The following is a 13,926-nucleotide window of genomic DNA, read 5'->3' on the forward strand; positions in this document are numbered from 1 at the left end:
TCTGGAGATATGTGGGCTTGGTTGGAAGGCTAAAGAGACTGAGAGGCCCATTCTGTCTTGGTTGGCTTAGCATCCTTCTGCAAGCTTTATTTCCTCAGAATCTGCTGCCTTGATAGAAATCTTCATGATCTAATTCAATGAAATAACTATTTTATTACGATTAAAGGTAATAAACTTATCCTTTTAAGTTCATTTTTTTTTCTTTTACTATCGATGTAGGATTAACGATTAACTATAAATCTTTGTAGGAAAGGATGACTTTTAATGTTGCTTTTCATTTTTTCATGCGTAAAAAATCCAACCAAGTTTAGTGTCGATGCGATCGCAAGATCAATATTATTTTGAAAATGATTAAGCCCCTTATAGATTGTTTAAGCAATCATCAACTCCGGTTTTGAAGAATTAATCGAGTATCGCTCGAATGCGAGGAATCATCCGAAACATCGAACATAGTAAATAATAACTCGTTATGAAACGAGTGATCGACACAAGAGCGATGGGCACATGTCAAAATTCTCGTATCACTTGCAAAGAATAATTACTCGTAAATTCAAACCAAAAATTATGTTGACTTGATTATTCTAGACAAAAAATAAAAAGATGGACGATTATTAGTTTCAAGAAAATTAGATTCAGTTGATTAATATCTCACCAAATCCTCTTGGGAATTGTGCGATCATCACACGCCCCCGTGTCGTCTCTCTTCCCATCGCCACAAAAGCAAGCACACTGGCGGTGTAGCGACAAACAATCGAAACCATTCATTATATATAAAGCTCAAGTCTTAGTTCCGTTTACGTGTTCTTTCCGATGTCTTCGATCCACCCTTGTAAGATCAAAGCTTTTCAAGTACATATATTTGTTGTTAGATTGTTGAGTGGGTGATGGAGTGGTTGACAAAAAGGAGTTTGAGAACCATTGCTTGCTTATAAGTCAACTCCTTCAATTGTACATCAAACACTGCAAGCTTCCTTCAATTATGATCACTAGCAACAAATCATGCCGATATTTTCGCCCGACTTGTCTGTGTTCCTTATGTGCCATCCTATTAGTTAATGTAGTCACGGATAATGATAGCATATGGACATTTATTTGTCATCGATAATTTTAATTTATATATATAACATGTTACAATATTTATAAAGTAATTACATTAATTTAATTCAAAAGTAGAATATAAATAGTTTGTTTAATATAGTTGTCATGACTCAAATAGAAGAACAAATGGTTTTCTCATAGATCAAAATGGATATTATAAAGTCATCAAAAGTTATTCTTTCATAGGGGAAGAGGAGAAGACTATAGAAAGAATTTATCAATGGTAAAAATAGGATGACTTGAGGAAGAGAAGACATGAGAAGCCACGGGGTATAGAAGAATGATAATCGAAACAAGATAAAGAGGTAGAATGATAATACGAGGAGGCAAAAAGAAATGATCCAAGGAAGAGAGAGCAATAGGATGAGAAAGGTTGTTTCTTTTACCTTAATCATAATTCAAATTTGATGTAAACATCTTTGAAAATAAATAATAAGGAAGTTCTAAGTTATATTTATGTAATGTTTGTGTACATTAAAATAACTAGATTAATTTTATCTAATATAGTCGGTTCATGCTGTATGTTGGAACACTAATCTTAGATCAATCAATAGATTGGTTCTTGATTTTCTTAGTTCGATCCGGAGTAGTTTTGATAGTTACTGAAAAATTTATATAAATTACTATTATGTTTTTTTTTTTTTTTTTTAGGGTTTTTAAGTCTAATTTTGTATATTTTTTATAGCTAAAATCATTTCTTTCGAGCTACTGATTTAGTATGGTTTTATCTGTCATGATCAAGTCGGCACTAAGAGGGGGGAGTGAATTAGTGCTTTCGTTAGGAACGTCAGTTTTGAAAAATCTTCATCGATGAAAAACCATATCGGAAAGATGTTAACTTAAAAGCGTACGGAAGCATAGTGAATAAGTAAGTAAAGTAGTTTGCTACGAAAGTAATGAGTTTAAAGTAAATGCAAACCTAATTTTATAGTAGTTCAATCATCATGACCTACATCCACTCTTGATTCCTCTTCCGTCAAGGCCACCGACATCCACTAACGATCTTTCTTCAATGAGCGAAGATCAATTACCCTCACAATTCGATTCTCCTTTTGACCGGCTCAAGAGAAATCCTTTACACCCTCACTCACTCATCTCTTACATATAAATCAACCTTGGACTAGAGGTGAACTCTCACAAGATTATAATAAATTTTTTTTCTTATTTTTGTTCTTTTTGTGTAATCTGAGTAGGGTTGAGAGGAGTATTTATAGGCTCTGAGTTGATTCAAATTTGGAGCCAAAAAGTATCTCGTCCCCGATTTTCGGGATACTAGCGGTACCACTGCTTGTGTTGGGCGGTACCACCGCCTATAACATTGATACTAGGCAATACCACCACCCAGTTTGATGGTACCATCGCTTGGGAGACTGTGTCTGGGTGGTACCATCGCCCAGTCTGGCGGTACTACCGCCTGACACAATTTTGGAGACTGTGTCTCGTAGACTAAGCCACTGGTAGTGCCACCTCTTGACCCATCTTTTAGGTCACTAAATGGGCCTTTCTTTGACCCAAAATATCTCCAACATAGGACCAATTGGCCCTTAATTGAATTGACCTAATTACATTCTAAATCAACTCAATTAGACTCTAAACTAACTCGATCTAAATATAATTGATTACAAGCGAATCCTATGTTGTCCGACATATCATTAGTTCATCTGACGCTTCGTTCGATCCTTCAGTGCATCATCCTCTCCTTCGGCGTATTACTTAATCGACATGTTGACTCCCGTAACTTCCGATCTCCTTGGCGCAATATCCGATCTTTCGGTTCGATGCCTAAATTCACGACACGAAGCCTTTCTCGACACGTTGACTGATTCTTCAGCCCGACGTCCAATCTTCTAACATGTTTGCTCCGACCCAACGTTTGATTCGTCACTTAAATGCATATTAGATCACAAACACAATAATTGATTTTATCCGAGATTCGACAATGTTTAGCATATATCAAATATAACTTATATATTGTTTAATAGAAATTAGGGTTGATTTAGGTCAAATGACTAATTTGCTAGGTAGGCCAAGCCTAAATTAAGACATAATAATTGTTTTAAGAGGTTTATGAAATTATACTATATATTTTAAATCATTATATAGAAATTTTGATTTATCTTGAGTTAACTGGATGGTTTACTCATATTATCATTATACATTTTTTTATGACATACATGAGCTTGATGTATAAAAATAAGAGAAAATGTGTAACCTTCTTAGCTTAAAATGGTTGTGATCCATGTGAATGTCTTATACGATTTCCTTTACATGATTCATTATGAATTAATTATCTCTTACCGTAGGTTGGACTCTAACCAGCTGTCTTACCACCCAAAGGCTGTCCCTTCTCTCTCTCTCTCTCTCTCTCCCCTTGGAAGTTACCAGCAAGCAAACCAAGAAAGGTCGTCAACATGGCAATAAAAGAGAAAACATAGGGTAACATCTCACTGGTTGTTGCCAAAGCAAGCGCACATTCATGCCTTAATGTCTCGTTCCGTCGCCAGCCACCAAAGATTGCATCTTTCTATATAATCTGTGATGGTGTGTGTTTCCCAAATTAAGGGGAACCAAAAGCAGCTCACCTGTGTGTGAATCCCCTCCATTGCTTCTTCCTTCATCCATACGTAGATTCCCGACCGAGCGCCGGAAGCAGAGCAGGACGATGGGGCGACACGCCGACGCCGGAGCAGACGCCCGGCCGCTCCTGACCTCGGAGTCTTACGCGCGGTGTCCTTCGCGCCGCGACGATGACCTCCGCAATTTCCGCTCCTGTCTCCGCTGGCTCTGCCTCGACCAGTCCGGCAGCGGTTACCGCGCCGCCGTCTCCTGGGCCGTTTTTCTCCTGCTCGCCGTGGCCGTCCCTGCCGTGTCCCACTTCGTGCTCGCCTTCCGCCCCCAACGCCGTCCTTACGACCTCGTCGTCCAGCTGTCCCTCACCGCCGCCTCCGCCCTCTCCTTCCTTACCCTCTCCTCCGTCACCCGCAGCTACGGTCTCCGCCGCTTCCTCTTCCTCGACAAGCTGCCCGGCGAGACCGACCGCGTCCGCCTCGGCTACACCTTCGAGCTCAACCAATCCTTCCGCCTCCTCTCCTGCTTCGTCGCCCCCTGCTTCGCCGCCGAGGTCGCCTACAAGCTCTGGTGGTACATCTCCGGCGCCGGCCGCATCCCCTTCGTGGGGAACCCCCTGCTGAGCTACTGCGTCTCGTGCGCGCTCCAGCTGGCGTCCTTGATCTACCGGATCTCCAGCTTCTTCCTCTCCTGCGTGCTCTTTAGGCTCATATGCCACCTCCAAATCCTGAGGCTGGAGGACTTCGCGGCGGTGTTCCGAGGGGAATCGGAGGTCGAAGCAGTGCTGCGAGAGCATCTCCGGTTGAGGAGGCAGCTCAAAGTAATCAGCCACAGGTTTCGGGTGTTCATATTGGCAGGGTTGATAATGGTCACGGCCAGCCAGTTCGCCGCCACCCTGGTGACTCTCCGGCCACACTCCGACGATAATCTTTTCAACACTGGAGAACTCGCGGTGAGCCTTCCAAGTCCTCATTTTGCTTCTTCGAATTAAGCATTGGAGCTAAAGAATTAACCCAAACGAAGAACAGATATTACACAGATAGTTTTAATTGAACACTGTGAACTATAGCATGATTAAAATTCATGATATGCTCAGATACCGCGATTTATATTTTGATTGGACGATCAATAATCCCAAAAACTTTTAGGAAAGGGCACAATGTATTTATAAGCTTTGACAAGATTAATGCTTTTAACTTTGGTCCACAATACTAGAAACAAAGTTACATTAGCGTCTACAAAGTAAAGTGATGATAGAAATTGGAAAAGCATATGATATAAGGATGCGAAATTTGACCAACTTTTCATAGACTATAAAAGTTTGTCACAAAGGTAAAATGAGGTCGGCCGACATCTCTGAATTGTCACATACATACCAAATGAGACAAGAAAACCTATTCCCTCTTGTCTTTGCTATCTAATAGGATTGAACCTTAATTAAATCTTACAAATTCTTCCTTCTTGAGGAACGACATTTCCATGAAACGCTGCTGCTTATTTATCGAAATGCCAATCTGATTTATAACTGAAGCCCTTATTTTCCGACATGGTTTAGTTCTCACTTGATTCTATCATGGTAGTATAATTTGTGTCGATCATCAAATTCTTTAATGATAGTTAGTCCATGCATTCCTGACTGGAATTTCCAAACAGTACCAATGTATATCTCAACCTAATCTTTTGTCCATGGTTTGATATCATCTACATTTCTTTATATATGTTCATTGCAAGAATAAGCAGAACGTGTGCTCTGGATCTCAGAGTGTTTCCAAGATGTCAGAAGTTGTCATTGAGATATCATGAAATAAGGACTGAGAAATCTTGCACTATTTTCTGCTGTGTAGGAAAAATTATGAATTGAATTCCATGATAACCCTCACATGCTTGTTTATTAAATGGGATTTTTAAGCATTTGCTTCTTACCCCCTTCAGAGTTTTTAATCAGCATCATTGAACTTAAATTTTCCCCTTTCCCCCTAATTCGCAGTTGTGCTCAATTGTGCTCGTGACCGGACTGCTTATATGCTTACGTAGCGCTGCAAAAATCACACACAAAGCTCAAGCACTCACAGGCCATGCTGCAAAATGGCACGTCTGTGCTACTATTGACTCATATGCCGTAGACCTCGAGACAACTTCTACCATTGCTCCTGACACCAATCATGTATCACCTGAAAATGATGCTGACACAGATGATGAAGAAGCCAGTGATATAGATGAATTAATATGTACAAAGATTGTACATACTCATGTGAATACCATGGCCTTCCAAAAGAGACAAGCACTAGGTGAGCACCGAAGTAGTCTTACTCTCGAAACAAAAAAATTCTAAATGCTTTAAGCAGATGATATGAACCTTGTCTTATCGTGACATGGTTAATCATTCTAAATTGTTTTTTCTTATGTTGCAGTCACATATTTGGAGAACAACAGAGCAGGGATTACCATATTTGGCTTCACGGTGGACCGGGCATGGCTCCATACCATATTTATGCTTGAAATAACTCTATTTTTGTGGCTTCTTGGGAAGACAGTCGGGATATCGTAGAGCTACTTGTGATTCCACTCGTATAGCGATGTAGATTCTTGACCCCTAGTCTGACTTGTGACTCAATTTCGTACCTCTCTCAATCAAAAGCCGCTTGAGGGGCTTTATATATTGCATGAACAGGTTTCTATCTCTGTCTGGACTTCTTGCAGAGCCTACGATATTTGGGTACGACTTTATTTGTGTGTACAATTCTAGTGTTCTAAGCTACTGTTGTTTGCATGTTAATTGCCGTATCAGATCTGTAAGGCTTTTGTTCTTCTCTTGTTGTAATCGTTGTCCTTTACATTTGCTTGTCACACAATATATTGCTACTCTGATCTGTGGGAGTGACCCAAAACCATTGAAGTGCAGCTTTTGGTCATGTGTTCATTCCATTGACGCACTTTCCTTGTTCAGAACCCGTGTATTCGTATCCGATATGTGTGTAGAAACAAATAGCATACACTGGTTTTGTATTCATTTGCAATGATAAGAACTTGTCTGATATCTTTGGGATACTCGCTTTGTTTGCATGATCATTCATCAACAGTTAATCTTAACTGCAAGGTTGGGTTGGGCATCTTATGTTGCTGTCACACTCAGGCAACTTGAAGTTGATTATGCTGAAATGTTTTATCAGGAAAAAAATGGAGAAATCATTGTTTAATACTTTCCTATTTAAGCCTCTCACAATGCCTAGTATTAAATCAATTATAATTGATTAACCAAACGCATAGATAATGATATTATAATTCTTATAAACTCATTCAAGTATTTTCTTACTCTTGACGTGGAACGAGAATAGTCATGTCACAACTAATACACTAGTCCAAATGTCTAAGTTGAAATTAACAATAATATATGTATCAAACCCTTATAAGTCAATTTTAATTTTATCAATGTGATACTAATCGAGATGTTACAAATAAAGGGCTTGACGTGCTTGTCAAGACCCAATATGGCATAGATTAAATCGTAGTATAGTGTAGGTGAGACATAACCTAGTGGTAACTCTATAAATTCTCTAACTCCATTCATGAATAGTCCTTTTCTATGACTCGAACTTGATAGATTAATTTGTCTATCAACCTTGTTGAATTCAAATCACTGATCAAAAAGTTTATGTTGAAATTGACAATAATATATCCATCAAACCCTTATAAGCTAATCTTACTCTTATCTATTTCCGACCGAAAATTAATCTAATCGAAGTCTTACATCAAACTCATAACTTTCAGCATTATCATCATGTCTGGTCTCACCAATTAGAGTCATAAACACATGCAGTATAAGAGAGCAAAAGTCAGAAGCATCCTTCCTGCTTCCTTCCCAAACCAAAGCATAAAACTATAAACTCGCAGACATAATTGTTATCTAAAGCAAACCTCACAGTTTTCTTAACTGCAACATAAATCTTTCCATTTTTTCAACATTATTCTAAAAGTCCTGATCTGCAAAGTAAATACATGAAATTCTCCTCATGACTCTTTAACCGATTTGTTTTCTTCTCAAAGAACACAGATAACAATCCGCAAAACAAGTAATTTAGATTACATATAACCAGCTATTTGTTTGTATATACTGTTTCTTCATCATCTATCATGTAGATCTTCAAACTGGCCAGTTGTTCGAGAGAGCCATGTGCAAGAATACAGTGATAGAGAAAGCAGAGATGCCAAAATTTCCATTATAGAACCATGGTGAGAATGGATGAAAAATGTAGAGAAGCTAACAGTGATCAGATTGATTTATTGATGATGATTCTGAATGAGGAGCAGTATGCGATGGAGAAGTTGGAGTAGACGGATCATCATGCTCAATGTCATCCAAATCCTGCAGTTCACCAATTCTCTCAGGTTTCATGAGCTCATCAGGTGCTTTTGGCATCCAGCAAGATGGATTGTCTGAAGTCATCTGTGTACATTCTGAACCCCTTTGATAGGGATAGGCCAGTGGTTGTTCCATCAGAGGGAACACAGCCACATATGGGTGATCAAATTTGCAAGCTGCCCCGTATTTGCAGCTTCCGTAGGTAGCATAGAATGTGCATGCAGGCTCACCCTATAAATCAAGTCACAGGTGCATGCATGAAAACAAGGAAACAATCAGATAGTAACAAATAACATAATAAGCACCAAGATGATAAAGAAGAGAAATTACTGGTCTGAGAGGAAGCCCAAAGGGCCCTATAGTGCATGCAGCTGGTGGGTTCCTCTCTTTCGGGTGGTGGTACTTACAAGAACTACCATATCTGCAGCACCCTGTTCTTATGTAGTGTTGGCATTCTGGTTGATCAGGTCTGTGTGGAAAATTAACTGGTGCCATTGAGCCTGGCTGCCCATGGTTCTTTAAATTGGATAGATGATTAGGCCTAGGACCACTGTAAGAGGGAATGTGAATACTGCCCTGCTTGAAGTAGTAAGCATGCTTAAGTATTGGTATACTATAAAAGTTGGCTACAGAAAGATGCTACTGCAGTATATAAAAGGAAGCAAATGATGTATACATGCATCATAGATTAAAACCTTAATGATAACAGAAGTACAGAAGCAAGTAAAGTCTACATTGCAAACAATGGTGTGGTAGCAATTTATGTGTCAACAAATATACATACATTAGATTTTCTATATCTAATGAAAATCATCTTGAAAAGCTGCCACAGTCAACCAAAGATAATTAACAAAGTACCTTTGCTGATTAGAATGGATGAGGCCAGTCTTAGCGGTAAAAAAATAAGGACGCAAGAATTGTTAGATGCTATTTCCTAAAATCTAGTTAGTTGTGTTTTTCAACATGGTCAGTTGGACTAGGACAATCTTAGCCAAGAGCTTAATCAGAATGCCAAAACTTTAAACACATGGATTCACCGGAAAAAGTGTAATATATTATTAGGTATAATTCAATATAATTCCCTGTAATCAAAAGTTGAACTTAAAAAAGAACACATTAACGCCCTGTAATTATAAGCTAAAAATGAAAGAAAGTTCTTTATGGAAATATTTAGTAAAATACTAGCATACACAAAAAAGAGAGTCACTAAGCATAAGTTTGGAAAATAGGCTCTCAATCTGCTGAGGAGCAGTAACACTTCATTGTATCATCATAAATAGCTAGGGTTTGACAAGCAGCTTGAACAAGACAAGTAGTAAATCACACAAAATCTAGTAGATTTTTAAGGTCTGATTCCAAACCATGTATGTGCTCCAATCTTGCTGCATAGGCATGGTGGCTTGGCTGTGCGGCTGAATAAGTGGCATGAAACCTTGGAGCCCTTGCATATGAGGACTAGACATGGTGGTCCTTGAGAAAGGCCATGGTGGAAGTTCACCTGTTAAAGATGGTCCTGTTGACGGTGCAAAAGATCCATAATATCCATTAATTGGGAGACCTGATTCAGGAAACATGGCTCCAACATTGGCTGGCTGAGGATGATTAAACTTGCAGGCAACTCCAAATTTACAAGTTCCAGTCCTCATGTAGTAGGGACATGATTTTTCATCCTGTGAAACCAGATCAAATGAAAACTCCAACAGATATTTGAGGAATTTGAGACCATTAAAAAGAAAATAAAGGGTGGCCTAGTACACAAGGCTCATGCCAATCCAGAGCCTGAGAATACACAGCCTTATTGCTGCAAGCAGCATGGCTATCTTTGCAACTCAAACCTGGTCAGCTAGATCACGAAGGGGTAATCTTATCCTGACACCACAAACCTGCCTCCCATTAAAGGAACAAATGGTCTAAGATATTTAGATATGCTGAATTTCATCATATGCAGGGTAAAAATTAAAAATAAATCTCGACACCTTTCGCAGTGGTAGACTCAAAACATTTAACTGAAGTACTTGGGTGTCACGCTTATCTTGTGGATGGTGATATTTACAGGTTGAGCCAAATTTGCAGGTTCCTGTCTTCATGAAAAACTGCAATAGCACATTTAAGCAAAGCAAATGTCAGCACAAATTAGAATCACTAAACCATACGTTATCTAATGTATTAATGATAAAAAAGAATGAGAAATCAAAGCAATTGATTCTTCAGGTCTGCATCTTCTTAACACTATATATGCTGGTTTATTTCAAAAGGAAATTGTATTAAGCTGCCAAATCAAATAAGTTGCCTTAAACAGTTGAAAGAAAAATTGCAAGACACTTTTTGTGCTGATTTTGTTAAGACACCTTAAAGAACTAATTTTATGAGCACAAAATTGCAAGATTTTATTAATAGAATAAATATATAATTTTCTAATTGAGAAAGATCCAATCCACTGGTAAGAGATGAGTTTATGGCTTGACATCTCTTGATGGTCCAAACTGTAATTTGGAGTTTACTCTACTCTACCCATGGTCAGGTTATGATCTCCCATAGTTCATCTGGTATAGAAAAACCAATCAGCATTTGTCAACTCATTTTCTGTTCATTTTTGCAACAAATTCAGGAATTCAACTAAGAGGTAAGGTTCTGCATTTTCTTGCATTCAATGAAAATATCTTGCTCTATAAAGCATAGTCCATCTGACACATCATTGGTATAGTCTTGTGGATCAAAAATCAACAAGAGCACCAATTCACCATGTAGCATAGGAAAAGCTTATACTCTTTAAGAAGAAGGCACATTGGAGCAAACATCTCAGAATTGCTCAAAGACATCTTATGCTCATTATAAGAAATGAATATTCTTTGGAAATTTTCTCATTTCTTATTATTGATTATTTAGATGCCAACAACTTCTATATCATGGAAATGTCTTAAGTGTCATGGATGCTGACACAACAGTTCTGTACAAGACAAATCTGTCAGAAGGTTTATTTTGACAAAACATCAAAAGGGTACATGAGTTTCAGAGATGAAAATTCTATCTCATCATAAAAAAATAACTAAATTTATCTAACAGTCATTCATGATAAGGCATATGTCAAGTTGGATAAGGATTATAGTGGTGGTCTAACAGGAGCGAGGACAAAAAGTTATATATGAATTCAAGATGATTAAGAAGAAAAAGATAACTCATGTGATTACAAATATTCTCAGAATGTATCATTGTTCTTCATTATTTGGGGTTGACTTCATGTATCATTTTGTTTGATTGAGCTATGCTAAAAGCAAAACACCATTGTAATAGTTTCAAATAATCTTTATCTTCCCATCTCTTGAGCCTTTCCAATACAAAGTTCAATTTCATAAAACCAGTGTATTTATACATCTTATTTGGACACATCCAAACCATTATAAACAATTGTCCCTCATTTTCTACAACAGTTTTTCCCAACTCTTCGACAGCTGCTTTGTCTTTATCATTATATCTTTTAGTTTTTAAAGTAACAGCTAAACAGATAGACTATAGTCCATCAAATTCTACTTCTATGATCTAAAAGGTGTCCTATGGGTTATGGGTTCCTAAAGAGGTGAATTTTGCTCACAAGGAATCCTTGTGCAGAATGATCTCTAAACATAATAGGGTAAGCTAGATTCAAATGTTGCGTGTTACCCCTTCTCATAGGATCAAGATAACATAACTTTGGAGAGCATAGTTTCAGCAAGACAATTGCCAGTAACAAAATTCAATTAAAGAAAAATGCCATGAAGGACACTGACAAGAACATTGTTACGTTGTTAGATCTCATTAATTCTTAACATCCTGTGCCCATGGGCTACTAAGAAAAGTTACCAAGTGGTGCTATCACCAACTAAGAGAAAATCAAAGGTTTAGGTGCAAATGCTCATGTACTACTTTTTTAATCAAAAGCATGTTCCAGTTTCCAGTGCCATAGCAAATTTGGTAGTTCTGAAGTTACCGATAGTTATTTCTTTAACATATTAGATATTTTCCACCAAAAATTTTCAAACATATGTGTGTTGTATGATGTTCTTACATCTTAGGATATTAATGTGATTTTTTCAATTAAATTTTTAGAAGTATTTGTTATCTGGTCATAGACAAAACATAGAAGATGTATAAATTTGTAGTTATAATATTTCTGTGTGTGAAAGTCTTCCATCATGAAACCATTAGACACTCTAAAAAATAGTAGTTTGACTTAAGCATATCTCATGTTTTTCCATATCATTGTGCTTGTTCTTGGCTTTCCAAACCTTTTAAATAAATAACCTTCTGAATAACTCTAGGGCAGAAAGCTTTTCTTAGGAATGCATTTTAGCTTCTTTGTCTCATTTATGTCATGGTTACACACATTGGTTGTCCTAGTAGCATCTCTGTTATTGAAATTACATTTGAATCCTGGCAAATATTAGCTATCTTCTGTCTGATAAGAAAGCCACATGCAGAACCAAGTCTTTATGGTTTTCCTTCTTTTCTTACATGCTTATGTTTTGGTTTAGAGAAGCAAACAGGGATTCACAGCAGTTATAAAACACATACGTTACAGTCCTAAGGAAACACCTTTATGACATCCGAAAATTGAGTAATTGGAGCTTTCATCACATTTTCTTTTCAGGAAAGGAATTGTTCCCGGTTAGACAGTTCTTAATAAAGACCACAAACTATCTTGGAACATAGGGGTACCCTGTTTCTTCTCCAATCTATGTAGATATGTCAATCTATACAGAGGCAAAACAATCACAAATAATTTCACCATATTACTATCTTGGAGTATTGAGCTTGCCCTCTTTCTTCTCCAAGCTATATAGCTATGCCATTGCTTCTATGGTGGCAAAAACGATCAAAATAATTTCACCAGATCGGATTTTTGTACTAACAGTCATATCTTACTAGAACAGAGGCCGGTAAGGTATGTGGAATAGATGTCTAAGCATAATAACATTTCCAAACTTGCTTTTGTGCAAAACGATGTACCTGGCAATCAGGTTGACCATCTCTTTGCGGGAGTTCACCTCGATAATGATTTCCCTACAAAAGAGGATGAGTTCAAATATTAACCAAGTAGTTCATCTTCAGAATCACCATTGATGGCAGCAAAAGCTCAAGCTGAAAAGAGCAAAGCACAACTAAAACATCAAAATCATATCAACTCCACTCCCTTTCACCACCTGCCCAGCGATGGTAGGATGGTGATACTTGCACTTGCTCCCGTAACTGCATGAGCCGGTCCTCAAGTAGAAACTGCAATCAGGTTGTCCAGGGCGGTCAGGATACGGATTCGGCTGCCCATCAGCGCCCTTCCGGCGATCCCCATCCTCGATCTTTAAATGCCTCACAGATTCTGCCATCAAGAACAATCAAACCCCATCAAAATCCATTCTTTGCATTGTCCCAAGATCGGAAAAATCTGCACTCTTTATCCCAAACAGGTGAACGAAAACAACAACAGATGGATCAAAACAGGATCAGAGACCACCTTCAATGTGATCGGTCGGTGCGTCCGAGGAGGAATCGGAAACAGCATTGTGCCTGGTGTTGGGCATCGGGGTGGTCTGGATCAAAACTTCAAACCCAAACCCTCTCCTACTATATCAAAACCAACGAGGAAAAGAAAGGAAAACAGAGAGCTTTTTCCCCTGCAAGTCGCGAAAGCCCGATCGCCGTCTCCGCCCAACTCCACCACCCAATAGCGAATTGGAAGACGAAGGAGCCGAGCTTTCCGACAAAATCTAGATCTGTGGATGCATAGATCGAATCAAATCCTTTGGTTTCCCCTTTCCATCTATCTCTATCTCTTCGCTTTTAATATCGATGTAGATATGTATGTGTCTTTGATCTCCATCTGTTTTGCTCTTCTCTTAATTCGACACGGCAGAGGAAACGGGGCGAGA

General features: G+C 38.3%; 2 protein-coding genes across 2 annotated transcripts; one reads left to right on the plus strand and one right to left on the minus strand.

Moving 5' to 3' along the window:
* The first annotated feature begins 3,524 nt into the window (after positions 1–3,524).
* LOC103996294 (uncharacterized) lies at positions 3,525–6,578 on the plus strand. Its single transcript, XM_009417182.3, has 3 exons — positions 3,525–4,618; positions 5,654–5,954; positions 6,078–6,578. The coding sequence occupies exons 1-3, from the start codon at positions 3,761–3,763 to the stop codon at positions 6,212–6,214; spliced, it is 1,296 nt and encodes a 431-aa protein (XP_009415457.1). The 5' UTR covers positions 3,525–3,760; the 3' UTR covers positions 6,215–6,578.
* Positions 6,579–7,598: 1,020 nt separating this feature from the next.
* Positions 7,599–13,926, minus strand: LOC103996293 (zinc finger CCCH domain-containing protein 33). The gene is made up of 7 exons (XM_009417181.3): positions 13,512–13,926; positions 13,204–13,376; positions 13,010–13,063; positions 10,003–10,119; positions 9,388–9,696; positions 8,357–8,602; positions 7,599–8,257 (listed from the first exon to the last, which is right to left on the minus strand). Exons 1-7 carry the CDS (start codon positions 13,576–13,578, stop codon positions 7,925–7,927), a joined length of 1,299 nt encoding a protein of 432 aa, XP_009415456.2. The 5' UTR covers positions 13,579–13,926; the 3' UTR covers positions 7,599–7,924.

This window comes from Musa acuminata, chromosome BXJ3-8, assembly GCF_036884655.1.
Source record: "Musa acuminata AAA Group cultivar baxijiao chromosome BXJ3-8, Cavendish_Baxijiao_AAA, whole genome shotgun sequence".
Lineage (NCBI taxonomy): Eukaryota > Viridiplantae > Streptophyta > Magnoliopsida > Zingiberales > Musaceae > Musa > Musa acuminata.

What these genes read in the sequence shown, in the direction of transcription:
- LOC103996293 (XM_009417181.3), bottom strand. Translation starts at nt 13,578, where the DNA reads ATGCCCAACACCAGGCACAATGCTGTTTCCGATTCCTCCTCGGACGCA. An exon ending in ATGGTCAACCTGATTGCCAG is followed by an intron (nt 10,120 to 13,009) that starts GTACATCGTTTT and finishes GTGCTATTGCAG; the next exon opens with TTTTTCATGAAGACAGGAAC. An exon ending in TTGGGCTTCCTCTCAGACCA is followed by an intron (nt 8,258 to 8,356) that starts GTAATTTCTCTT and finishes CTTGATTTATAG; the next exon opens with GGTGAGCCTGCATGCACATT.
- LOC103996294 (XM_009417182.3), top strand. Translation starts at nt 3,761, where the DNA reads ATGGGGCGACACGCCGACGCCGGAGCAGACGCCCGGCCGCTCCTGACC. An exon ending in TCAACACTGGAGAACTCGCG is followed by an intron (nt 4,619 to 5,653) that starts GTGAGCCTTCCA and finishes CCTAATTCGCAG; the next exon opens with TTGTGCTCAATTGTGCTCGT. An exon ending in CCAAAAGAGACAAGCACTAG is followed by an intron (nt 5,955 to 6,077) that starts GTGAGCACCGAA and finishes CTTATGTTGCAG; the next exon opens with TCACATATTTGGAGAACAAC.